Source organism: Rhinoderma darwinii, chromosome 1 (genome assembly GCF_050947455.1).
Source record: "Rhinoderma darwinii isolate aRhiDar2 chromosome 1, aRhiDar2.hap1, whole genome shotgun sequence".
Classification (NCBI taxonomy): domain Eukaryota; kingdom Metazoa; phylum Chordata; class Amphibia; order Anura; family Rhinodermatidae; genus Rhinoderma; species Rhinoderma darwinii.
In genome coordinates, this window is record NC_134687.1 from 321,089,191 (window position 1) to 321,115,579 (window position 26,389).

Sequence of the window (26,389 nt, forward strand, 5' to 3'; positions counted from 1 at the left end):
GACCTGGCAACACCAGCAGTGGAATAAAGTGCACAGCAGTGTGGAGATCCAGGAACCGTACAGCGTGTACCAAAGGTAACCTTACAGATGTACTTGCTAGGAGAGGTAGTGCGCCGATGAGCACAGAGCGTAGGCGTTACACACCTAACTATAATCCTACAAAAACCATGACTTTGTGTAAGAGTACCAAGAAGAATTGATGCTGTTTTGAAGGCAAAGGGTGGTCACACCAAATATTGATTTCGATTTTTCTCCTATTTGCATTTTGTTAATTGACAAAAAATATCTATATTTTGGTAGGCATTCTTACTTTGCAGAATTTCTCCACAGCTGCCTACAACTTTTGCACAGTACTGTGTATATATATATATATATATATATATATATATATATATTGTCATGTCCATGGCTGCGGGCCATCAGGTTCACTCTTCTCCTGACTGCCGCAACCATGGGTCGGCGAGTGCTGGCCCCAGTCTCCTCCTCAGGAGACGCCAGCGCTCACTTCTACTCACCTCGGCCGGGTCCCTTAGGACATTAATGTTAAAGGGGCTCTGTCACCACATTATACGTGCCCTATCTTGTACATTATATGATCGTCGCTGTAATGTAGATTACAGCAGTGTTTTTTATTTGGAAAAACGATCATTTTTGACGGAGTTATGACCTATATTAGCTTTATGCCTGACGTCTACCCGCTGCCTAGTCCCAGCCGAGCCTGCCTTGCTACTGTCCGAGCTGCCACAGGTACCTTATATGAACTGTGGATTGTGACCTGCGCCCTGTTGGCCAGCTGCCATACCGCCAAGGCGGTACGGCCCAGTGGGTCCACGAAACCTACGTGACAGTACGCTCAGGCCATGGGCCCTGCTGGTCGATCCAAGACCATGACGACGTCACAAGAGATGCGGGTGGATATGCTAGACCCCCGGTCCCGACAGGACCAACTCCTCCAGGCCTTGAACATACTCGCACGTCGGCAGGAGGCACAAGCTGCAGTTCCTCCTACTACACCTCCTGGCCGTACTGTTCCTCAGACTACACCTCCTGGCAGTGTTGATCCTCGTTTTTCTTTGCCACTTCCTGACCGCTATGATGGAGATGCAGGTACCTGTCATGGATTTTTGTACCAGTGGCAGATCCACTTAAGCCTGTATTGAAGGGCATTTTCATCTGTTGGGCAAGGGTCGCTTTCATCATCTTTCTTCTTACTGGTAAGGCCCTTGCATGGGCGAACCCTATCTGGGATAGACAAGGACCAGAGACCCGTGACTTCCAGGGGTTCCTCCGGATATTCCGCACGGTGTTTGAGGAGCCTGGACGAGTCTCCACTGCAGCGGCTTCCTTGCTGAACCTACGCAAAGGAGACATCTCTGTGGGCGAGTATGCCATCCACTTCCGCACCCTTGTGCGAGAACTGTTGTGGAACAATGAGGCCCTGGTGACTACATTCTGGCATGGACTGTCTCCTAAAATTAAGGATGAACTTGCCGCTCGAGACCTGCCATCTACCCTGGATGACCTCATCCTTTTGGCTGCCCGGATTGATAGAAGGCTCCGAGAACGGCTCCAAGAGGTTCGTCGGGAGGGAGGTCTTCCTAGTCCGGTCCCTACCTTGCAGCAACCCCTGCCGTCCTCAGATGCCGATGCTCCTAAGGAGTCAGTAAGGATGGACCAACGTAAGCTATCTACCGAGGAGAGACAACGCAGACGCACTTCGGGTCTTTATTGCGGCCCCGGAGGCCATCTTGTGCATCTGTGTCCCCAAAAGCTCCAAAGCCTAGGGTTGGTAGGAAAGACAACCTTGGGCAAAGAAGGACTCCTGTCTAAATTGTCCATACCCGTGACCATAGTGTCTGGTGAGAAAATGCATCAGGTCTCTGCGTATCTGGACTCTGGATCCGCTGCTAATTCGCTGGGGTGACGAATGGAAGACTGCATTTAACACCCGTGATGGACACTATGAATATCTAGTAATGCCCTTCGGCCTGTGTAATGCTCCCGCGGTCTTCCAGGAGTTCGTTAATGACATTTTCCGTGACCTCCTCTATGTTTGTGTTGTCGTTTATCTTGATGACATCTTGATTTTTTCTTCAGATCCTATGACGCATCAGAGACATGTCCGTCAAGTTTTGCTGCGGTTAAGGGAGAATCGTCTGTACGCCAAGTTGGAGAAGTGCGTGTTTGAAAAATATGCTCTACCCTTCCTGGGCTACAATGTCTCGAATAGAGGTCTCAAGATGGATCCTGAAAAGGTAAAGTCTGTCCAGGAATGGCCACGCCCTCAAGGCTTGAGGGCCATACAGCGCTTTCTGGGATTTGCCAATTTTTACAGACAGTTTATTCCAAACTTCTCCTCACTGGCTTCTCCTATCTCTAACCTCACTAAGAAGGGCGTGAACGCCAAGGTGTGGAGTCCTGAGGCAGAGTCCGCATTCAATAGCCTGAAGAATGCCTTCACTTCAGCCTCTATCCTCCATCATCCAGATGTTTCTTTACAGTTAATGTTGAAGGTGGACACAACATCTGTCGGTGCTGGTGCACTCCTGTTCCAGAGAGGTTCCAAGGGCAAGTCAATGGTATGTGGATATTTCTCTAAGCTCTTCTCTTCCGCAGAACGCAACTACTCGATTGGGGATCGGGAGTTACTGGCCATCAAATTGGCTCTGGAAGAGTGAAGACATCTACTAGATGGCGCAACTCATCCCATCCTGATTTTTACGGACCACAACAACCTCCCCTATCTTCAGACGGCCCAATGGCTGAACCCTCGTCAGGCCAGGTGGTCACTGTTCTTTACCAGGTTCCAGTTTGAGCTCCATTATCGCCCAGCCGACAAGAATGTGAGGGCCGATGCCTTGTCCAGATCTTTAGAGGCAGAAGACACCATTGAAATTCCACAGAACATTATTGATCCATCTTGCATTGTCTCTGTCAATCCCCTGCAAGTTGGGGACATTCCTCCAGGGGGGACTTTTGTGCGCCTGGCTGACAGAGGGAGAATCCTCCGCTGGGGACACTCCTCTAGACTGGTAGGTCACGCGGGGACCCGTAAGACCCGAAATCTGATTGCCCATCATTTCTGGTGGCTCATGCTGCCCAAGGACATTATGGACTTTGTTTCTTCTTGCTCTTTGGCCTGCTCCAGCCATTGCCTGTGCCCGATACTCCCTGGCAGCATATAGCTATGGACTTTGTAACTGACCTGCCTCTCTCTGCTAGATGCAGTACTGTCTGGGTGGTGGTGGATCAATTTTCGAAGATGGCCTACTTTGTTCCTCTGACCGGTCTCCCTTCTGCTCCTCAACTGGCCAAGCTTTTCATCCAACACATCTTCTGCTTGCACGGCTTGCCGCAGCATATTGTGTCTGATTGGGGGGTTCAGTTCACCTCAAAGTTCTGGATAGCCCTCTGCGGACTCCTAGGTGTAAAGTTGGACTTTTCCTCGGCCTACCATCCTCAGTGCAACGGTCAGGTCGAGAGGATCAATCAGATCTTGCAGAACTACTTATGCCACTTCATCTCCAAGCAGCATGATGACTGAGTGCAGTAGCTCCCATGGGCTGAATTCTCCTACAATATTCACACCAGCGAGTCCACAAGGAATACACCGTTCTTTATCGTCTATGGCCAACACCCACGAATTCCTCTCCCGTTGCCTGATACGTCCGAGGTACCAGCTGCTGATACTGCTTTTTGGGACTTTCTGCAGAGCAAGCAGTAGACTCGATCCTCCATCCTGCTGGCGGTCGACTACACGAAACGGAAGGCGGATACAAGGAGAAGTGAACCTCCTCTTTTTCTTCCTGGCACGGTCTGGCTGTCCTCCAGGAATATTCGACTGAGGGTGCCATCATACGAATTTGCTCCCAGGTTCCTCGGACCCTTCGAGATCCTGCAGCAGATCAACCCTGTTGCCTACAAGCTACGGCTGCATCCTACCCTCAGTATCCCCAACTCCTCCCATGTCTCTCTCCTGAAACCGGTGGTTCTGCACCACTTTACCAAGACTCCTAGCCCTGCGGTTGCCTCCAGTGGCCCTTCTGACACCTTCGAGGTTAAGGAGATCTTGGACACCAAGAGAGTGAGAGGAAAGACTTTTTATTTGGTGGATTGGAGAGAGTTTGGTCCTGAAGAGAGGTCCTGGGAGCCAGAGGAGAACCTCAATGCTCCTACCCTTCTGAAGAATTTTCTCTCTCACTCTAGCCCCAAGAAGAGGGGGCGTAAGAGGGGGGATACTGTCATGCCCATGGCTGCGGAACGTCAGATTCACTCACCTCCTGACGGCCGCAGCCATGGGTCGCCGGGCGCTGGCCCCAGTCTCCTCCTCAGGAGACGCCAGCGCTCACTTCCTCTCATCTCGGCCGGGTCCACTAGAGTGCGTGCGCACGCTCGTGCCGCTCTAAAAGGGGCAGCGCACGCACCGGACTTTAATATTAAATTAGCCTATAAGCACCCTGGACTATAAGAAGGGCCCAGCCCTTTCCTGCAGTGCCTGAGCGTTGTCTGTCATATCCTAGTTTGTCTAAGCAAATGGTCTCCTAGTGTTTTCCAGTTCCAGTGTTCCTTGTTCCTGTATCCCGTGTTATCCTAGTCAAGTGCCGTGCTGTGCTGTAGTCGTGCTGTGCAGTATCTATGCCTGTCCTGCTGCTCCACACCTGATGTTTACCTGCTGCCTAGTTCCAGCCGAGCCTGCCTTGCTACTGTCCGAGCTGCCACAGGTACCCTATACGAACTGTGGACTACTGTGACCTGCTCCCTGTAGGCCAGCTGCCATACCGCCAAGGCGGTACGGCCCAGTGGGTCCACGAACCCTAAGTGACATATATATATTGTAGCGTCCATGGCCGCGGGCCGTCGGGTTCACTAACTTACTAGGAAGTCGTCATCATCAACTGCCACAATTTCCTAGTCTATAAGAAGGCCCCAGGCCTTCTAATCCTTGCCTGAGCGTTGTTAGTCTTTCCCAGTCTGTCTCGCAAATGGTCCTTTAGTGTTTCCAGTTGTTACCCATGCCCTGTTACCCGTTCCAGTGTTCCGTATTGTTCTTGTTCCTGTACCTACCAGTGTTGGAGTCGTGTCCACTGCACCTGCTGTCGTTTGCCACGTCCAGTGTCTTTTGCCACGTCCAGTGTCTTCTGCCACATCCAGTGAATTATGCCACGTACAGTGTCTTCTGCTACATCGGATAATGCCCGCCACGTCTGGCGCTACCTGCCGCACCGGCCTCCATCCGTGCTGAAGCCACAGCCACCGTCTGGACTAGTTCAGGTACCCAAGCATTGCTATCTGCTATTGACTTTCGTATAGACTGTGACCTGATCAGCTGCCTCCCCGCTAGCACAGCCTCCTGTATTTTCCTGTACTGTGTTGGCACACCCCCTCCCCCACGCTCTCCTTTGTGTTCCGACTACAGAGAAGTGTCTGTATCAAGTTACAACAGTAAGAAATGCCTGCTGCTGTAAATTTTTTTGCAGTAAAGGCAGGAGAGGGAGGGGGTACAGAGTACTAAGTAAAGTAAGCTGTTCCTAGTAGGGGCCCCAGGAGAAGTAGCTGCAGTAGGAGAGCCGGATGCCGGATACTAGCAGCTAGAGAGAGTGTGGGAGACTAGCAATTCTCCTCCCTCTACTCTCATGCAGAGGCTGATTGGTGGAGCTGCAGTCAGCTGTGTCTTCTGGCTGCTCTATTCATCAGCAGGGCCAATGTGGGAAGCTGCATTCAAATGCCCCACCCCCCAGCAATGATATAGTCCTGCAGATTAAATATTTTACCAACTGTCCTTTCTTTCTTTTTTTTGTGTCAAAACTGATCAGATCCAATGATGAAGGTACCCACTCTTTGACTACAAGCAGAGATCTTGAAAATCATAAATATTTCATACACAAGATACAGGAAAAACGTAAAAATGGCTAAAGTTTATTTATCCAATGAATAAGCTTTATTTGCTGAAACCGATCTAATTATAAAGTAAGAAACAGCATTTATATGCTGTGAATATTTAAAGGTTGTATAACAGAAAAATCACATCTAGCCTTGTAAAGCAGTATTATCTCAGATTATTCTTGATATGGCAAATATCTAACATAGACTGGCCTATGTGAACTAAGCCATATAGAGATAAGGGCAGACCACAATTACATGACATGAAGATTGTACTGTAATTGACATCCATATGTACTTGACTGATAAGAGATAACATGCTGTCATATCAATAAAAAGTCATTTTCTATGTGATATTAGGTATTATCTGTTCGAAGAAAAAATTAGCAAAAAAGAAAGGAAATGTACCGTGGGAATTGTTTTTAGTGTGATTCATACTAAACTGCAAATAAACGAAACATAAGACTTTTGTTGGGGAAACAAAGAAAAACAATATTCTTTTCTACACCATTTGGATAGTTTTCTATGAGATGTGGGTAGGAATATGCCAGCTGCTACAGAAGACCAGCACTCTTAACCTTTAGTAGAACAATGTAATCTTCCTTCTTGATCAATACAATTATAAATTTCAGCAAATATAACATTACTTCCGTAGACCAGAAACACCCAGCACATATTCAGTAATGACGTTTTTAAACAAAGAAAAACAGCTTATCAACCAAGCAAAGCCAACCCATCTCCTTTAAAAAATACTCTATACCATACACTGGCAAGCATAGTTATGAGGGCTTGTTATTGAATTTGTGGAAGTAACACACTATGTAATCCCTACGACAAAAACAGATGTCCTGCTGAACATGACATTTAGTGTATTTCTTTATTTCCTTTATGTCTATAATAATAAGACTATGTTTATATTTGTTTCTGGGGCTCCATTTGGTACATCCATCAGCACTTACATCGCTTTTGATGGCAATAATAGATCTGCATTCACAACTGTTCTTGCTGTCAAAACGACCTCAATGGAAACGCGTTGGACCCCATTATGAGTCAATGGGCCCTTTGGGCACAATTTAAACCCATCGGACAACTCATCCAGCACATCATCGTGGCTTCTGTTCTGAATGGAAGCCACCATGCAGATTTGAATAGAGCCTAAGATTTACAGGGATTATATTACCAGTCTGAAAATTAAATGTATTGTCTGCTTTGGACAGTCTCTACTTGTTAGGAGGTTTCCTTGAACATTGGCAGATCACAAAAGCTGGGATACCAAAGTGATCAACTATAATCTGGGGGAAACCTGTAATGCCAGGTCCATTCAATGTCTATGGGACTGATGGAAACAGAGAAAGAGAGAGAGAGAGAGAGAGAGAGAACACGTCCATAGACCTGCACGTGTAGCACTTGCTAGATAAAGTGCATAATAATGTGCATGAATTGTATTACTACACTGTACAAATAAATAATGCTGTCATTTACTTTAAAATGCCATGTAGATGGTGCCCCACGAAATAGTGCCATACACATTGCACCTGAAAATGTTGTCACATAGAGTCATACATATAGTGGCCCTAAAAAAATAACACTATGCAGAGTGCCCCTCCAGGAACAATTATTCATACTTATTTGTGCCCGTTTCCGTGTTGGCACCCAGCGGTGCCGGCTGCAGGCCTCTTTTGCCACTAGCCCAGATGTTCTGGGCTGCATACAGATGTGATTAGCTGGGCAGGGAGCCCAAGGCACCTAGACACTAACCAGGCAATTCGTTTTTCAGATCTGATTGGGACTTTAATAATTGGATTAGAGGAGATTGCCTGACTTTACCACAGAATTTAATAGTATCCACGGCCTGGTATGCTGTCTACAAGGTGAATGGCAGGGCAGGAAGTCAAAGACACCAGACAATCAGTTCTCCAGATCCGGTTGTGAGGCAGACATTTGACCTGGAGGATCACCGATTGGGAGCAAGGGGCTGGGTTTAACCCCACGCCCTGCCATTGAGTATGCCCCTGTGACCGGGACACTCCACAGTGGACTAGATATTCTGCCATTGAGAAACCAGAAACTGCATCAAAATTCTGTTGTTTACCAGGGACCAGATATGTTACCATTGGGACAACAAGGATTGGGCATCTTTTCATTGGGTCACAAGCCGTTCTGAGTAGTATCCTATAAGGTTACCAGGGTCTTGAGAAAATCCTTCTAGATGACCATGACCTTGTCATACTATGACTTGGTACACAACATTGTGGTGACCAAGGACAGGGTATAGTGACTAGACACTGTGAGATGTCACTAATTCACCCAACATTTGCCATAGTGTATACTAATTGGTCATAGTGGCTACACATTGTATTACTCCATTAGTAGTAACACAGATGTTTAGCAAAGAGAAAAACTTTGATTATTGAACAAGTTGAGATTTTCTCTGACACTTTCCACCTTCTGTCATGTTTTGTTTCTCATTCTTTCCCATCACTGCTCGTTGCATATAGAGCACTAAAAGACATTGACACTGCACATTTCATGTTTCATCTTTTTCCTTAAAAAAAAGCTCCCTTGCTTATTGGTCATTTTAAACATGAGCCTTATCAGACCTCTCCACCTGCACACAATGCTGAAGCTGCTCAAATCCTCTGGGTTCTCCAGGAACACACAAGGGGGCAGACAGGACTTTGCAAGATATAGTCATATCTGGAGGAAAAAGATATGTCCCAATATGACCGCATTATATTTGGAAACTATCCAAGAGAGCCCCTAGTTTGTATAATAGTATTTGATGAAAGGAGCTCCTCTATAACCAGTACCAAATCAAAATATAATAAAAGGAGCAAGAAAATATATTAATGTGGATGGGTAATGCAAAATATTCTAATTTCATTATTTATTTATGTATTTATAAATGTATTTATTTGAACATAATCTGTTTATATTTACTCCCCAGTATACTAATAATAATCATAATACTACTATTGCTATCAATATAAATTTATTATTATTGTTTTTTTTTTATTATAATAATAATAATACTTTATTATTATTATTATTATTATTATACTTTATTATTATAATGTTTACTATTCAGCGTTTTGGTGGCCTGGTGTTACATTTTGCACATGCACAAATGGTTTGCATCTGTTGTTTTGAAAGAAAAACGCGTGTTTCTTTCATGTGACGTGGTATGTGTTTCACCATGTACAAACAACATGTTGCTTAAGAAGTCAGAGTAGGGTGCCTTGTGCATACACAGTTCTGCTATCTCATAAGCCATATTTAAAGTTGACCGCCTTTTCCACTTGACAAGTGCATAACATAAGCACAAGAGATGGATTCTGATGGAGACCTTGTTGATCAAGTTTACTTTTATGTTTTTTCTAATATGAGAATATTCTGGTAGCAGCTTCCATGTGACATCTGAAGAATGAGTCACCATGCTATTTGCTCCATCCTCCCCAAGAGTTATATGAATGTGCTGCCCACAGGAAAATGACGCCTTATATCTGATTAAAAAAAGGGCTTTCTGCACTCATCATATTTTAGATGTACAAGGGAAAGAACTGCAGCTGCCAAGAAGTTAACTGTGGGGGAGTGTTGAAAGACTTTATTATATGATGACACTAAGTACTGTATACTTGGTCCCGCTGAAGACGTGTCTACTGCTCCTGTGCTCTGTCCATGGATTTGCAGGTGAGTTTCTGCCCTATATAATATTTGTAGCTTGTGGCTGTATTACTTTGTTGCCAGGAAAGAAATGTGTCTTGGAATAACATTGATATTAGAAGAATACATTTCCTTCTTCGCTGATATACGGATTTATTCTTATTAGAGTTATAACATAATTATTTATTATTAATAATATTAAAAATCATCAGGTTGACTTTGGCTCCCGGTGACCAAATCCATACAAGAAAGCCATATACCTTCTCCTTACTCTACTGGGTTCATCTAGAGCTACACTGATGTGTTTTAAAATGTGAATGGAAAATGTATGAATTCTCATGCCCAGATAAAACAGTGCGTGCAGTATAGTGGACTATGTGGTTTTGAAGTCTGGTGTTTTTTTCTCATACCATTTTCCTAGAACTGCTCCTTTAAAAAAAAAAGAAAAAAAAAGAAAGAAAGAGGGGTCTATATGTCAGAAACCCCCTATCACTCATACCAGTTTAAAAACGACATCCCTTAAAGTATTCAAAACAGTATTTTGGAATATTTTCAACCCTTAACCTCTTCGGGACGAAGCCATTTTTTTATTTTTTATTTTCGTTTTTCACTCCCTGTATTTCGAGAGCCATAACTTAATAGAGTGGTGTGAGGGCTTATTTTTTGCAAGAGGAGTTGTAGTTTCTTTTGGTACCATTTATAGTTCCATATAATGTACTGGGAAATTGAAAAGAAACTATTTGCGGGCTGAAAAAACTGTGATTACTACTTTTATTGATAATAAACTTTTTGTAAAAAAAAAAAAAGGTTTGTGTTGCCACATTCTGAGAGCCATATTTTTTTTTCGTTTTTCACCGATAGAGCGGTGCAAGGGCTTATTTTTTGCGGGACCAGCTGTAGCTTTTATCGGTACAATTTTTCGGTATGTAGAACTTTTTGATCACTTTTTAGTTTATTTTTTTGGAGAGCTAAGTTGACCAAAAAACAGCTTTACTTTTGTTTTTTTTAGGCGTTCACCGTGCGCATTAAATAACGCTATATTGTAATAGTTCAGAGTTTTACGGACGCAGCGATACCAATTTAGTTACTTTTTTTTATTTTTTACATTACTTTAGGGGGAAAATGGCAAAAGGTTTTTTTTGAACTTTTAATATTTTTTTATTTTTTTTCAGTACTAAAAACTTTGTTTCACTTTTTGTTACACACTTTATTAGCCCCTCTAGGGGACTTGAATCAGCGATCATTAGATCAGTGGTACAATACTAACGTATTGCAGTATATCGTCATTTTTACAGGCATCTGTTATACCCTGCCACAGGCTTAGCAGAGGCAGAGTGAAGGCAGCCCTTGGGGGCTTCATTAGGCCCCTGGGCTGCCATAACAGTCGTCGTCACCCCCCGATCTCACTGCGGGGGTGATGGGCGATGAGCTGTCAACGCCTCAGATGCTGCGGTCGCCATTGACCACAGCATTTGAGGGGTTAAATAGCCAGGAACAGCGCGATCGTGCTCACGGCTGTTAGTCCCGGGTGTCCGCTGAAAAATACAGCCAACACCCGCAGCATATGGAGCGCACTCACCGCGTGAGCATGCTCCAAACACCACCCCACGCACCCGGACATAATAGCACGTCTGGGGTAAAAGCTTTTCACAGGAATTAAAGCAAACTGAAGGTGAAATTTGAAACTTAAATTATTATTTTTTGCAGATATTCAATTATAATCTTTTATTTCTGTAACAGAGCAAGTGTTAACAGAGAAATGACACTCAATATTTATTTACCCTGATACTGCAGTTTTTAGAGAGATCCCATATGTGGCCCTAATGTGCAACCCAGGCTTCAGAAATGAAGGAGCACCTTGTGGATTTTGGGGCCTCCTTTTTATTAAGATGTCTTCCAGTCACCACTATAGGCCTTGAAGGGTCAAAACATAAGAAACTCCCTCATTTTGGAAACTACACCCACAATCAATTTATCTATGGGTGCATTGAGCATTTTGACCCCACAGGTGTTTCATAGATTTTATTAGCATTGGGCCGTAAAAATGAAAAATGTTAAAAAAAAACAAACAAAAACTGGCTGGTTATGAAAAATAAGGGGAACCCCACATAATTTCTTCCTGTTTCGTTTTTTTTTCTAAAAATTACGTGGGGTCCCCCCAATTTTTCATAACCAGCCACATACAACATAGCAGCAGCCTAGCATTGTCAGAGTGGGAAGGGCCATGGTTTTTGGGCTTTCCCAGCCTAGTTATACCAGCTGGTCGGGTAATGGATCGCACCCGGCTCTTCCCGGTACCCCTGGTGGCAGTGGGTACTGGGGTAATAATGTTGGTTAGTGCTAGCCTTTTCACCGGCTAATATTAAGCGCCGCCTTAGTAATGGATGCTCTCAATCAGCCAGCGACCATTACTAAGGCGGTAGTAATAAAGTTTAAAAAAAATACAAAGACATAGAAAACAGATAGCTACGCCACTGGGCTGTATTATACAGCCGACACCTGCTGAGTATGGAGCGCGCTCAGCCCGTCGGCTCGCTCCACACTTCCTCTTGATGGCTGCTACGTACATGTACGTGGCATGTTGTTAAGGGGTTAAAGAGGTTCTCTGGACATTTTTATTGATGGCCTATCCTTAGGATAGGCCATCAATATTAGATAGGTGGGGGTCCAACTCCCGGCACACCCGCTGATCAGCTGTTTTGAAGGGGCCAAAGTGTTCGTCGCTGCGGCCTCTTCAGTGTTTACCAGGTACCACAGTATAGTGCAGTATATAATACCAGTTTTAAACTTACAGGCAGAGTATTAGGCCCTGCCTCTGCCAAGGCCTAATAGGCTTCCGTCCATGGCAGACCAAGAAGCCATGGATTGGCATCCTATTTGCCATAGCAAACATTGGCATTAGCACAACACGGTCGCATTATTGACTGCGACATCTAAAATATTGAAAGGGCGGGATCGGGGCTAGCAATGATTCCTGCCGTTATAGCAGAGTGTCAGCTGTAATATGACACCTGACGCTGATGCAGCTTCTGAGCATGCATTATCAGCTGGCTGTATCTGTACGCCAAATTGCGGGAACCCTTTGCCGATCACGATGTACAGTTACGTCAAATGTTGGCAAGGAGTTAAAGTTAGCCTCTCCGGTCCAGGCCGCAATTTGGTCTGATGAGAAGCACTCTGACTTCCTGAATCCTACAGCCTCTGTGGACCAAAAGTCAGTCTCATAGGCTTGCATAGAGAAACTAACCTCCAGTCCATACAGCAGACAGCTAACTTTAAAATAAAGCATCCGATAAGAGAAAACATTTCCTCACCTGTTACCGAATCGGGTTTACAAACGAAGGGGTGGCGAAAAGATTTAACCGGAATGCTTTTTTAATAGAGACGTGGTTCACATAAATTGTCTTTCACTCCACATAGATCCATCTGTTATGAAAAGATTTTAAAGGCTGATATAAAAACAAACATAAAACTTCTCTCTGTTTCGTAAACTATGATGATTCTGCTTCCATGTACGACCATAAGTGCCTAAAAATAAAGATAGTTTTTTCTCCAATATGATTTTTAGAATGCAGTGAGCAAACTTCCCTTTCTTGTTACAAGCAAATGTTTAACCAATTTAAACGCTAACTTTTTATTTATTAAAAGCAGTAGGAAGAACAGACCACGAACACTGTACAACCTCTGGAAATAAAGCAATGTCCAAATCTAAATCAAATCAGCCCATAAACAAACACAGGAACCATAGTTTCTGACATTAGTGATTATATGCTGGAACTTAAAGGGTAACTAAACTTTTTAGAAAACTTCTGACACCGCTTGGTTTCTGAACGGCTTTTCTCGGAAAGCCAAAGTAACGGAGTGTACGGACTCAATAGAAAGTCTATTAGCCTGTACACTTTTCAGAGAAAAGCCGTTCAGAAACGAATTGGCTCAGCACTCACCCGGGTGCTTCTGCCGCTTCATTTTAGCAATCGGTGGAGGTCTGTGATCAAACCGCCACCAATCAAAACTTCTGACATGTCACTATGACATGTCAGAAGTTTTCTGAAAGTTTAGTTACAGTATATACATTACATTCTTTTATTACACAGTTTCCAAATTTAGGCACAGATAAAACACAAATAAGAGGACATAAGTAAAGAGAATGGTCTGTGTCTAGAATTTTGAGGTGGGGAATGAGGAAGGTTCAGGACTTGATAGGGGTGGGTCAGCGCTGTAAGTGAATTATTGTGTGGAGAAGTCCCTCAAGGTATTTTCATCAGATGGTCTTTTGCTTGTGGACATGTACTGTTGTATCTATCAAAATTGGGTGTAAAGTTCTAATGTCCTTACCAATGGATGGTGTATTCCACAAACATTTTCAGGTGAATTACAGATTTTGGAAAGTTTTTGATATGATTGGCACTTGACATAGACAAAGTTTATATTTTACCTTCCTGTTTGCCTTCTTTTCAACTTCTTTCTCCTGTAAACAATGTGACCAGAAACTTCTGTAATATTTCCTGCCTTTAACACTTGACAGCGTGTCATGGTGCTTTTGACTGCATTCAATAGGAAACAATGCTATGATCTGCTGCACAGAATTTCCCCTTTCTCCATATGCTGCTTTGTTACGTATCAGATGTGTCTACAAGAATCTTCAGTGCACAGTTTGCCATATGTATGCACGACTGGAGCCGGAGTTCCAGGGTGAATACCTCTGTGGCAGATGTGAGCATGTTGTTCACCTGGGAGCTCGCATTAGAGATCTGGAGGAGCAGAATGCAACACTGAGGGCGACAGACGATCTTGAGCGGAGCATGCTGCTGACGGAACATGCAGTTAGTGGGGTAGAACTGGAGGGTGAAGACATGGGTGAGCAGGCAAGTAGCTGGGTTGATGTAGTTAGGGGCAGTAGAAAGGGGTCAAAGAAAAGGAAGGCCAATCCGGTGTCTGACATTCCAAGCAAAGTTGACAAGTTGGGTGATGATGCGAGGGTGTCGGTCTCAGAAATGACAGCCCTAGTGGATACTGATCTCCCTAACAGCCGGGAGAACAACCCAGCTAGTAGTCGGCAGGATGGTAATGCAGGTAAGGTAAGACAATTGATAGTTATAGGGGATTCTATAATCAGGAAGACGGATAGAATAATTTGTCGCCAAGACCGCCTCAACCGAATGGTTTGTTGTCTCCCTGGTGCCAGGTTTCGGCATGTGGTGGAACGGGTGGACAGATTTCTGGGAGGGGCTGGTGATGATCCAGCTGTCGTGGTCCATGTGTGTACCAACGACAGAATAAATGGTAGGTGGAGGAGCCTTAAGAATAATTTTAAAGAACTAGGCTACAAGCTGAAGGGAAGGACCTCCAAGGTAGTATTCTCAGGAATACTGCCTGTGCCATGCGCATCACAGGAAAGACAGCGGGAGCTCAGGGAGTTAAATGCATGGTTTAAGTCTTGGTGTAGAGGAGAAGGCTTTGGGTTCCTAGAGCATTGGGCTGACTTTTCATTGGTGTACAAACTGTATTCTGCAGATGATTTGCACCTAAATGGGAGGAGGTCCGCTGTGCTGGGGGAGAGAATTCTAGCTGGGGTGACAGAGTATTTAAACTAGGGCTGAGGAGGGAGGCCAATGTAGAAAATAAAGGGGTAGTTAGGTTAGAGAGGGGTCAGACTATATTGGTGGGGGGAGAAACAGACTGTGGGGAGAGGTCTAGACAACAGAATAGGGAGATCCTTTTGTTACAAAACAGCAATGAAAATAAAAATGCCCAAATAATCACATATCTGATACTGAAAGTGAAACATTTAAAGGCAAGTTAAAGTTTATGTTCACAAATGCCAGAAGTCTAGCAAGCAAAATGGGGGAGCTGGAGGTCTTGGTACTGGAAGAAAATATAGATATAGTTGGTGTTGCTGAAACATGGCTGGACTCTTCACATGATTGGGCTGTAAATTTACAGGGTTTTACACGGTTTCAGAAACACAGGACAAATAGGAAAGGCGGTGGTGCATGTCTGTATGTGAGAAGTGATATGAAGGCGAGTGTGAAAGAGACATTAGAGGGTGAAGATTGTGATTTGGTTGAAACCTTGTGGGTGGAATTACAAAGGGAGATAAACACTGAAAAAAATTACTTTTGGTGTAATCTATAGACCCCCCAATATAACTGAGGAGATGGAATGTCAGCTATATAAACAGATAGAGCGGGCTGCACAGGCTGGTACTGTAGTGATAATGGGAGATTTTAATTACCGAGATATTAATTGGTGTCATGGTTCGGCTTCAACTGCAAAGGGGAGACATTTCCTCAACCTGTTGCAGGAAAATTTTATGGGCCAGTTTGTGGAAGACCAGACTAGAGGTGAAGCTCTGTTGGGTCTGGTCATTTCTAATAATGCAGAGCTTGTTGGGAACATCAATGTTCGTGAAAACCTTGGTAACAGTGATCACAATATAGTTATATTTTACATATACTGTAAAAAACAAACACAGGCTGGGAGGGCAAAAACACTTAATTTTAAGAAGGCCAATTTCCCCAGGATGAGGGCTGCAATTCAGGATATAGACTGGGCAGAACTAATGTCAAATAATGGTACAAGTGATAAATGGGAGATGTTCAAATCTATTTTGGGTGATTATACTGTAGTGCAAAATGTATTCCTATAGGTAACAAGTATAAACGACAACAATTAAACCCCACATGTCTTACACCTTCTGTAAAAAGGGCAATACGTGACAAAAAAAGGGCATTTGAAAAATACAAATCTGAGAGTACAGCTGTAACCTTTGTAAAATATAAAGAGCTTAATAAAATCTGTAAAAAGGTAATAAAATCAGCAAAAATACAAAATGAAAGGCAGGTGTCCAAGGATAGTAAAACAAATCCCCAAAAATTCTTCAAGTGTATAAATGCAAAAAAGCCAAGGTGAATATGTAGGACCCCTAGATAGTGGTAAAGGGGAGTTGGTCACAGTTGATCAAGCGAAGGCAGAGTTACTAAATGGGTTCTTCAGCTCTGTATATACAACAGAAGAAAGAGCAGCTGATGTAGCCGGTGCAAGCGCTGTTAATATATCAGTTGATATACTGAATTGGATGAATGTAGATATGGTGCAAGCTAAATTAAATAAAATAAACGTACACAAGGCCCCGGGACCAGATGGGTTTTACCCTAGAGTTCTTAAGGAGCTTAGTTCAGTTATTTCTGTCCCCCTCTTCATAATATTTAGAGATTCTGTAGTGACTTGTATAATGTCAAGGGACTGGCGCAGGGGAAATGTGGTGCCTATTTTCAAAAGGGCTCTAGGTCTTCCCCGGGTAATTATAGACCAGTAAGCTTTACATCTATTGTGGGGAAAATGATTGAGGGGCTATTGAGGGACTATATACAGAATGATGTGACAATAAATAGTATTATAAGTGACAGCCAGCACGGTTTTACTAAGGACAGAAGCTGTCAAACCAACCTGATTTGTTTTTATGAAGAGGTGAGCAGAAGCCGAGACAGAGGTGCCGCTGTGGATTTAGTGTTTTTGGACTTTGCAAAGGCATTTGACACTGTCCCTCTAAGGCTGGGTTCACACGAGCATGTTACGTCCATAAAGGACAGAACGTATTTTGGCCGCAAGTCCCGGACCGAACACACTGCAGGGAGCCGGGCTCCTAGCATCATAGTTATGTATGATGTTAGGAGTCCCTGCCTCTCCGTGGAACTACTGTCCCGTACTGAAAACATTTTTACAGTACGGGACAGTTGTCCTGCAGCGAGGCAGGGATTCCTAGCGTCGTACATAACTATGATGCTAGGAGCTAGGCTCCCTGCAGTGTGTTCAGTCCGGGATTTGCGGCCGCAATACGTTCCGTCCTTTACGGACGTAACATTCTCGCGTGAACCCAGCCATTGACGTCTAATGGGTAAATTAAGGACTATAGGTTTAGAAAGTATAGTTTGTAATTGGATTGAAAATTGGCTCAAGGACCGTATCCAGAGAGTTGTGGTAAATGATTCCTACTCTGAATGGTTTAGCCTACTGTAAGGGGGGACATGATTAACTTATATAAATATATGAATGGCACATACAAAAAATATGGTGAAATCCTGTTCCATGTAAAACCCCCTCAAAAAACAAGGGAGCACTCCCTCCGTCTGGAAAAAGAAAGGTTCAACCTGCAGAGGCGACAAGCCTTCTTTACTGTGAGAACTGTGAATCTATGGAATAGTCTACCCCAGGATCTGGTCAGAGCAGGGACAGTAGATGGCTTTAAAAAGGGCTTAGATAATTTCCTAGAACAAAAAAATATTCGCTCCTATGTGTAGAAATTTTTTATTTCCCCTTTCCCATCCCTTGATTGAACTTGATGGACATGTGTCTTTTTTCAACCGTACAAACTATGTAACTATATGTAACCTAAACGGTAACTATAAAAGACTGGGCCCCATAGCAAACTTTTGAATGGGACCCCCTCCCCCGCAACCAACACACCCAGACCCCAACAACCCCCGTCCACACGACAATGAACATTTATCAGTTACATAGGCGGAGTTTTTGCTGTGGTAATTTTTTGTTTTATTGTGTATCATCTTCTTTTCTGGTTTCTTTGCTGTTTCTATAAAAAAAAAAACGTGTATATATATATACACACACACGAGAACGTTCTGGAATTATAAAAAAAATTAAAAAGTCATTTCCTACATAAAAAAATCAAGCAAACAATGACAAAGGAAAAGTCTTGGGAATTACAGCACAAAAAAAAAGGAGTAATGATGATAATGCTTTTCTTGGCGACACGGTGGTGTCTTGCTTGGTGTAATTTGTATATTGTTTTCTGTCACAGTTGGCGGTAGTAGAAGGGTATTTACCTACATGTCCTTGGTATAGGCAGGCATACGGGTTGTTCATTGATCTTTGTTAAGGTAATTTAGAGTTTATATTTTGTCAAATGTTATTTTAATATTTATTCAGTTTAATAAAGCTGTGGCCGACCTCCGGGTCAACCCCACATTCAAAGAATTTAAGTGTCGGTGGTTAATTTATTTGAGGGTATTTAAGTAGACAATTTTTGGGGTGTGTGTCTCCAGTGGCACAAGCTGGGCACAAAATATTTGCCACTGAAATGGCATATCTAGGGAAAGATTTAAATTTTTACTTTGCACACTAGAGAGCTGTCTTGTTATGGTGGCACAAGCTGGGTACCACATATTGGCATATCTATGGAAAAAAATCCCATTTTCACTCGGCAACATCGAGTGCACACTAATTTCTGAGTAATCCCGACGGTCCGCGGCCGTGAACGCTACACCAATCCAGTGAAATCTGTGCTCCAAAAGCCAAATGGTGCTCCTTTTGTTCTGATCCCTACTGTTTGCCCAAACAGCAGTTCATGACAACATAAGGGGTATTTCCATACTGCAGAGAAGTTGCTTTACAAATTTTGGGGTTCTTTTTTTCCCTTTATTTGTTGAAAAAATGAAACATTTTGAGCTAAAGCTACATCTTATTGAAGAAAAAGGATTTGGTTTTTATTTTCACTGCCCAAATCTATGAAAAACCTGTGTGGTCAAAATGCTCAATACACCCCTATATTAATTCCTCAAGGGGTGTAGTTTCCTAAATGGAGTCACTTTTTGGGCTTTTTCACGGTTTTTGTCCCTTAGGGGCTTTGCAAATGCGACATGGCCTCTGCAAACCATTCCTGATAAATTTGAGCTCCAAAAGCAAATGGTGCTCTTTCCCTTCTAACCTCTGCTGTGTGTCCAAACAGTCATTTATGACCACATGTGGGATACTGTTTTACTCAGGAGAAATTGCTTTACAAATGTTGTGGTACTTTTTCTCCTTTAGTCCTTGTGGAAATAAAAAAAAATTAGCTAAACCTGCATTTTCTTTGAAAAAATTTAGATTTTCATTTTCACGGCCTACTTCCAATAATTTCTGCAATAAACCTGTGGGGTCAAAATGCTCACTATACCCGTAGATAATTTCCTTGAGGGGTGTAGTTTTCCAAATGGTGTCACTTTTGGAGAATGTCCACTGTTTTGGCACCGCAAGGTCCCTTCAAACCTGACATGGTGCCTAAAATATATGCTAATAAAAAGGAGTCCGAAAATCCACTAGGTACTCCTTTGCTTCTTAGGCCTGTGCTTCAGTCCATAAGAACACTAGGGCCACATGTGGGATATTTACTAAAACTGCAGAACATGGGCAATAAATATTGAGTTGTGTTTCTCTGGTAAAACTTTGTGTTACAATTTTTTTTTATTAAAAAGGAATTTCTGCAAAAAAAAATAAATTGAATTTGTAAATTTCACCTCTACATTGCTTTAATTCCTGTGAAACATCTAAAGGGATAAGAAACTTTCTAAATGCTGTTTTGAATACTCTGAGGGGTGACGTTTTTATAATGGGGTGACTTATTGGGGGCTTCTAGTGTACAATGCCCTCAAAGCCACTTCACATCTGAACTGGCCCCTGTAAAAATAGCCTTTTGAAATTTTCTTGAAAATATGAGAAAATGCTGCTGAAGTTCTAAGCCTTGTAACATCCTAGAAAAATAAAAGGATGTTCAAAAAACTGTGCCAATTTAAAGTAGACATATAAGGGATGTTAATTAGCAACAATTTTATGTGGTATAACTGCCTGTCTTACAAGCAGATACACTTAAATTTAGAAAAATACAAATGTTTGACGTTTTCCGCTAAATTTTGGTGTTTTTCCACAATTAAATACTGAATGTATCGAGCAAATTTTGCCAGTAGCATAAAGTCCAATGTATGACGAGAAAACAATCTCAGAATCACTTGGATAGGTTAAAGCATTCCGAAGTTATTACCACATAAAGTGAAACATGTCAGATTTAAAAATGAGGCTGTCAGGAAGGTCAAAAATGGCCAAAGCGGGAATGGGTTAATTATGTTATTTCATAATCATAATAGTCATTAAACAAACTGACCCGAAACTTAAAACACTGGACACACCCCCCTCTTGTAGATAGTGGCATACATGACCCCTCTTGCAGAAATTGCAACACACGACCCCCTTTGTAGACAGTGCCACATACCAACCTTGTAGATAGTGCCACACATAGCCCCCCATGTAGATAGTGCCACACACAGCCCCCTTATATATAGTGCTACACAACCCTCTTGTACATAGTGCCACGCAGCCCCCACTTGTACATATTGCCACACCAAACAAATAAAAAAACATTATACTCACCTAGGCCCATTCCCGCGACGAATAGGGCTGCTCCACAGCCTCCTTAGCAGCCTGAGACAGGACCCTTGCGTAGGCCGGCGTGATCCAGTGACGTTTCAACGTGGCCTGTAGACTAGTAAGCGGCAGTGCAGGGAGCTAGCTTCCTGCTTTGCAACATAATTTAATTGTATCTGCATTCTAAGGACGCAGATGCAATTGATCGTGGCAGTCGCCCAGGGCCCCGGATGTCCGGTGCTAGCTACGCCATCGGGAATGAGGGGGCCGGGTGTCTCGGGCCGGGTGACACAACTCCCTCATGCCGCGGGCCCCGTAACAGCCGCTACGACTGCTAGAGCGATAGTTATGCCACTGGCTGTCCTCATATAGGGCAACAGAGTCTGATGACAGATCCACTTTAAAGACAGTTCAATGATTCAGCTTTTTGTCAATTGCAATGTTATAACAATAGTGAAAGTGGTGAATGTTGTCGAGACTTTGGAGGTGCTAAGGAGAAGCCTTGTTTTAACCTTTTCGAGGAATGCAGGGATAACGTTCACATAATTTATCAGTAGGTTTCCTCTGTGGAACACTAGTACAAGGTCTTTTTTTTGTCATGACATCTCTTATCTTACATTGTGAAATGTAACAATTTAGGTTGTTAATTATTGTAGTGTAAATAGAAGTTCCACAAAAAGAAACGGTGGCCGCTTAATTCCCGATTTCTGGCAATGTGACATCATATTAGTAGGGAAAGATGTGTCTTAATCATGAGGTAAGACCAGTTAGAAGATATTTGGAAGGAAATGTGTTTGTTAAACACATAATGAGATCACTTTGCAGCTGTCGATGACAGGGCTTTTTGCTGCCATGAAGACAGCATGACTAGATGCCACATGCTACATATGTATGGATTGCATTTACAGCTGCATTTACTTTTGGCATTGCCCTTAAATGGATTATCTATGAATAATTATTATACCAAAAGTCCAGAAATGATGTTAATAACTGTTTAAAAGCAATTTGCTGTGTTTTTAGCATATAAAAACATCTTTCTCATTCTATTTCAATTTTTCCATAGTATTTTTTAGTGGTTTAGTTTTAACAGCATTCACTGAGAAGTAAAAATAACACGTTTGTTTTATTCTGTGGGTCAATACGATTATGGTGACACCAAATTGATATAGTTTTTTTAATGTTTTATTACTTTTATAAAATCGAAAAATTTTTGTTCAAAAAAAATTGTTCTGTGTTGCCATATTCTGAGACTTAGAACGTTTACATTTTTCTGTTGATGGAGCTGTGACAGGGCTTTTTTTTTTGCGGGGCTCACTTTAGTTTTTATTGGTACCATTTAGGGGGTACATATGACTTTAGATCACTTTTAATTCTATTTAAAGGCTACGTGCACATTTGACATAGTTCTCTTTTCTTTTTTTAAAGAAAATTGCGCATCAGTGTGATTTGTGCAACTTCCTAAATACATTTTATTCAAAATTATTTTTACTTTTTGAGATACAGCTGCTTTGTATTCTGTATACAGCTCGATCCTGCGTGTCAGACACATGCAAGACCTGCTGACACTGAATTTGTCAGTGCTGCTGACCTGACAGATACAGGATTCAGTCCATATGACTTTTCTTTTATCACTTTTTATTACATATTTTTGGGGAAGCAAGGTGACCATAAAACGGCAATTCTGGCATAATGATTTTTTTTTTTGTCTATCATTCAGCCTGCAGTTATATTAATTATGTTTACTTTTTTATTGTTTACATTATATTATGTAAAAAACAGGAGTTTTTTTTAACTTTTATTTATCTATTTTTTAATATTGTAAAAACACTTGGTCACTTTTTTTTAAAATCCGCTTAGGGAACTTTAACATGCGATTAATGGATCGCTTATGCAATACAAGGCAATACTTATGTATTGCATTGGATTGACTTTTTCTGCTCTCTGCTAATAAGCCCATCGCAACCGACTTGCTACCTGCTATTGACTGTGGCGTTTGAGGGGAATAAAACAGCCAGCAGCCGAAAACAGAATAATTTTTCAATTGCAATCATTTTTAAAAAATGCTCCTGTGTCAAGACATTGCTGTTGTGTTCTTTTGATTCCCTCTCAGAAAGTCCACCTAATGTGTTTATCGCCAGTGAGAAGAAGCTTCTTCTAGTGCACCGATTCTTATTGATTGGCCGACATAAAAAGCACGCTGCCCATGCACTTGAGCATCTGGGTGGTGTGACTGAGCTAATGGCACTGGACACATTAGATGGACGTTCTGAGTAGGGGGATCAAAAGAACACAAGGGGGTGTAATAACAAGTAAATATTGGCAATATCTGAACACAGAAGCATTTTAAGAATAGAAAATATTTAATCCTGGGAAAGCTCCTTTAATTGTACTATGCATTTTGTATGTTGTATCATAGTATTTTCTTTATTTTTTATTTTTTTTTAATGTTCTAAAAACTATAAGTAATCCGTGCAAGAAACCAACTAGAGATATGAGCTCATCATTCAGGAAAGGTCCCTCATTCCATTATATATTGTAAATATATTTTTGTATCGGTTATCCTGTTGAGCTGAAAAGCAAGAAGGAAGCTTATTAGAAGTTGGAAGGAAGTCCAAAACTTCAAGAGATTAGCTTAAAACAATGAGCGTCATGTTGACATAATTACGTTAATGATTCTTGTGATGAGGTCAGGGGAGGAAGTAGCAGTGTGGTCGGGTATCGATTGCAGCATCATTCTTACACGGCCAGGTGTCGAGAGTTAAAAAAGAAAAAACATATCATTGGAACAGATTTATAAATAGTGGCTAAGAGAAAGATAGCCTAAAACTAGAGGTGCTAGATGAAGATGCGACAAATTTTTCAGTGACATGCACGCTGTTTGATAGATTTGGCGCATGTTAGACTCGTTTTCTTCTTTACACAACCTATTGGGCAGTGTACTTCAGGCCGGTATTTTTCAACACAAAACTGGCGCACCACAGTGATAAAACTGGCGCATTTTAAAACTTGACAAATCCTTGGCCAAATTCTAAGTATGTGACCTGAGATGGAGCTCGCATGTATAAATTTGGCCAACAATATATGCGTGAATAGAGCCTAATATTTAGGAATACGTACTTTGATGGAAATTAACAAGATATTCATGGTTCTAATAGGTTCCGTCGGGTTTCCTCTACCACAGATGTAATTATAGTCTTAGGTTATTTTCCCATAGGTCAAATACAATGCGCAGAAGTACGCAGCGTATCTGACCTAGAACCCACAGGGAACTCCGGACTAAAAAATGCACAAAATTGCGGTGCAGATATTCGTCTGGAATCGCCGCTGCAGGGAAACAGAGGTGAAAAAAAAGCCAATACTTACCTCACTAGCATTGCCATAGCGATTTGTCCCTCTGTTTTCCATGCAGCCCAGCTTTCTGTGATGACGCTGCAGCCCATGTGGCTGCTGCAGCCTCTGATTGGCTGCAGTAATCACATGTGATGACACGTCATCCCAGGAGGCTGGGCTGCACGGAAAACAGCCAGTAAGAAAAGGAGCCGTTGCTATGACAACACCAGGGGGTAAGTATAGACTTTTTAAATTAAATTTAAGCAGAAAAACATTTGATGTTTTTTTTTTAGGTTTGCGTTTCCGCTGCAAAAATCGCAACATTTGCTATTTGTTGCAGATTTTACCTCCCACTGAATTCATTGGGGAAAATCTGCAACAAAAGTGTAACGATTCTGCAGCATAAATTAACATGCTGCGGATTAAAAAAAATGCAGCATGTCAGCCTGTGATTGGCTGCAGCGGTCACATGGGATGCAACGTCAGGAGGCTGGACTGGACGAGGAAACACAGACTTCTGGGTAAGTATGTTTTGTTTATTTTTCCTTAAAATGTAACTTTTACTTGTAACATATTTAAAAAGTGTGTAAAACAAATGACACACCAGGACAAGACTGTTTACAAAAAAATCTTCCTTATTGTACAGGAGATATAGTGCTCCATGCAAAAAAAAGTCAATTCAATATTGGTAATATTATCATTTCTTTGCAGAGTTAAAGAAAATGCTCCAAATTGTTGCAAAACATGTGAGTGATCTATTTCCCAGGAGGATAAATATAAATCTCTGTGGGGTAATGACCCCTCCTACCCGTTCCGTAGTGTGTTAAAGTCCTGTTCCCTTCTTATGGCTGGGGACTGGGAAGCCTCATTTGTTTCTTTTATATGATTTTAGGCAATCAATCATTGTTTTCTCCCGACGCGTTTCCTTATGGCCAGAATTCCTCAGGGGAGATAAGGCCAGATAACCTCCTTGACAGGGGGCACAAATGAAGTTGGAGCTAAGGAAGATTTTTTTGTAAACAGTCTTGTCCTGGTGTGTCATTTGTTTTACACACTTTTTAAATATGTTACAAGTAAAAGTTACATTTTAAACGAAACTCTAGTCCTATTCCAGTGATTTAATTATTAATTATTGTAGAGTATACAAAATATCAAGTCCTGCGGTGGAAGGCTTCAAATATACCACTAACACCTTAAATTGTTTATTTTTCCGTAGTTTCGATTTTTGCGGCGTAATCATTGCGAATACGCCGCAAAAGGTGCAACACTTTGTTTTCTGTTGCGGGATTTGCATCCCCGTTGATATCAATGGGGAAACCCGCAACAGAAAATCAACTAAAGCGTTCTTTTCCGCAGCGTGGACATGAGATTTTCAACATCTCATCCTCTTTGCTGCTACTGTAAATGCTGCAGAATTTCAGCACAGAATTCGGTAATTCCGCGGCGTTTATGCTACGTGGGAACCCGAGCTTAGGGTACGAACAGACACAGCGGATTTCTGTAGCAAAATTTGCACCTGTCACGAGTGGATTTTGCTGCATATTCACTGCAGATTTAGCACCCCCTACATTGAAAAGGGTGAAATCTGATGCGAACATCCACAACAGAATGAGCATGCTCTGATTTCTATGCGGAAAATGCCCCGCAGCACAGAAACACGGCCTTAACCTACCAGAAATGTTTTCAGCTGTACACAGCATTATGAAATATTTGTGAAATATTCTGTAAACAATCACATGTTGCTGCAATGAAAAGTTCTAACACTGAGGTAAAGGAAATAAACTGCAGTTTGTCAATCTTAATCTTGCTCCACATTGCCAGTCCCATAAATAGACACGTTACACCCTCAGTGGATCTATGTCAAAAATTTTACCAACAATGACACTTTTATCAAACAAAAAAAAACATCCATAGTAAATATCTCAGATTTCTATGGACAAGTTATTACTCTTTGAAATAAAGCCTTATTCAGACTAACGTAAATTACGTCCATGTGATGTCCGTTGAAATAACTGACAGCACATGGACCCATGCAAATCAATGGGGCTATTCACACATCCGTGTTTTTTTTCACGCAGTGTGCGTCCGTTGCGTGAAACTCACTCCATTTTGGTCAGTTTTTGCGGATCACGTCGACATCTATGTGCTGTCCGTGTTTTTCACACACCAGTTGTTAAAGAAATGATGAGAAAAAAAACAGGAACACTGATGCCACATGGAAAGCACACTGATACCATACAGAACTGATACGCATGAAATACGGTCCGCTTTTTGCAAAGTCAGGCCTTAGCTTGTTAAAAAAAAACTAGACCTCCCCTTAGGT

At 42.2% G+C, this 26,389-nt stretch overlaps 1 protein-coding gene across 1 annotated transcript in view; it reads left to right on the top strand.

The window, feature by feature from the left end:
• The first annotated feature begins 9,422 nt into the window (after positions 1-9,422).
• SUSD1 (sushi domain containing 1) overlaps positions 9,423-26,389 on the top strand; it is a 258,455-nt gene continuing 241,488 nt past the window's right edge. The window contains exon 1 of the mRNA XM_075825598.1: positions 9,423-9,570. Coding sequence (XP_075681713.1) covers positions 9,492-9,570 — 79 coding nt within the window. The 5' untranslated portion in view covers positions 9,423-9,491. The remainder of the gene's footprint in view (positions 9,571-26,389) is intronic.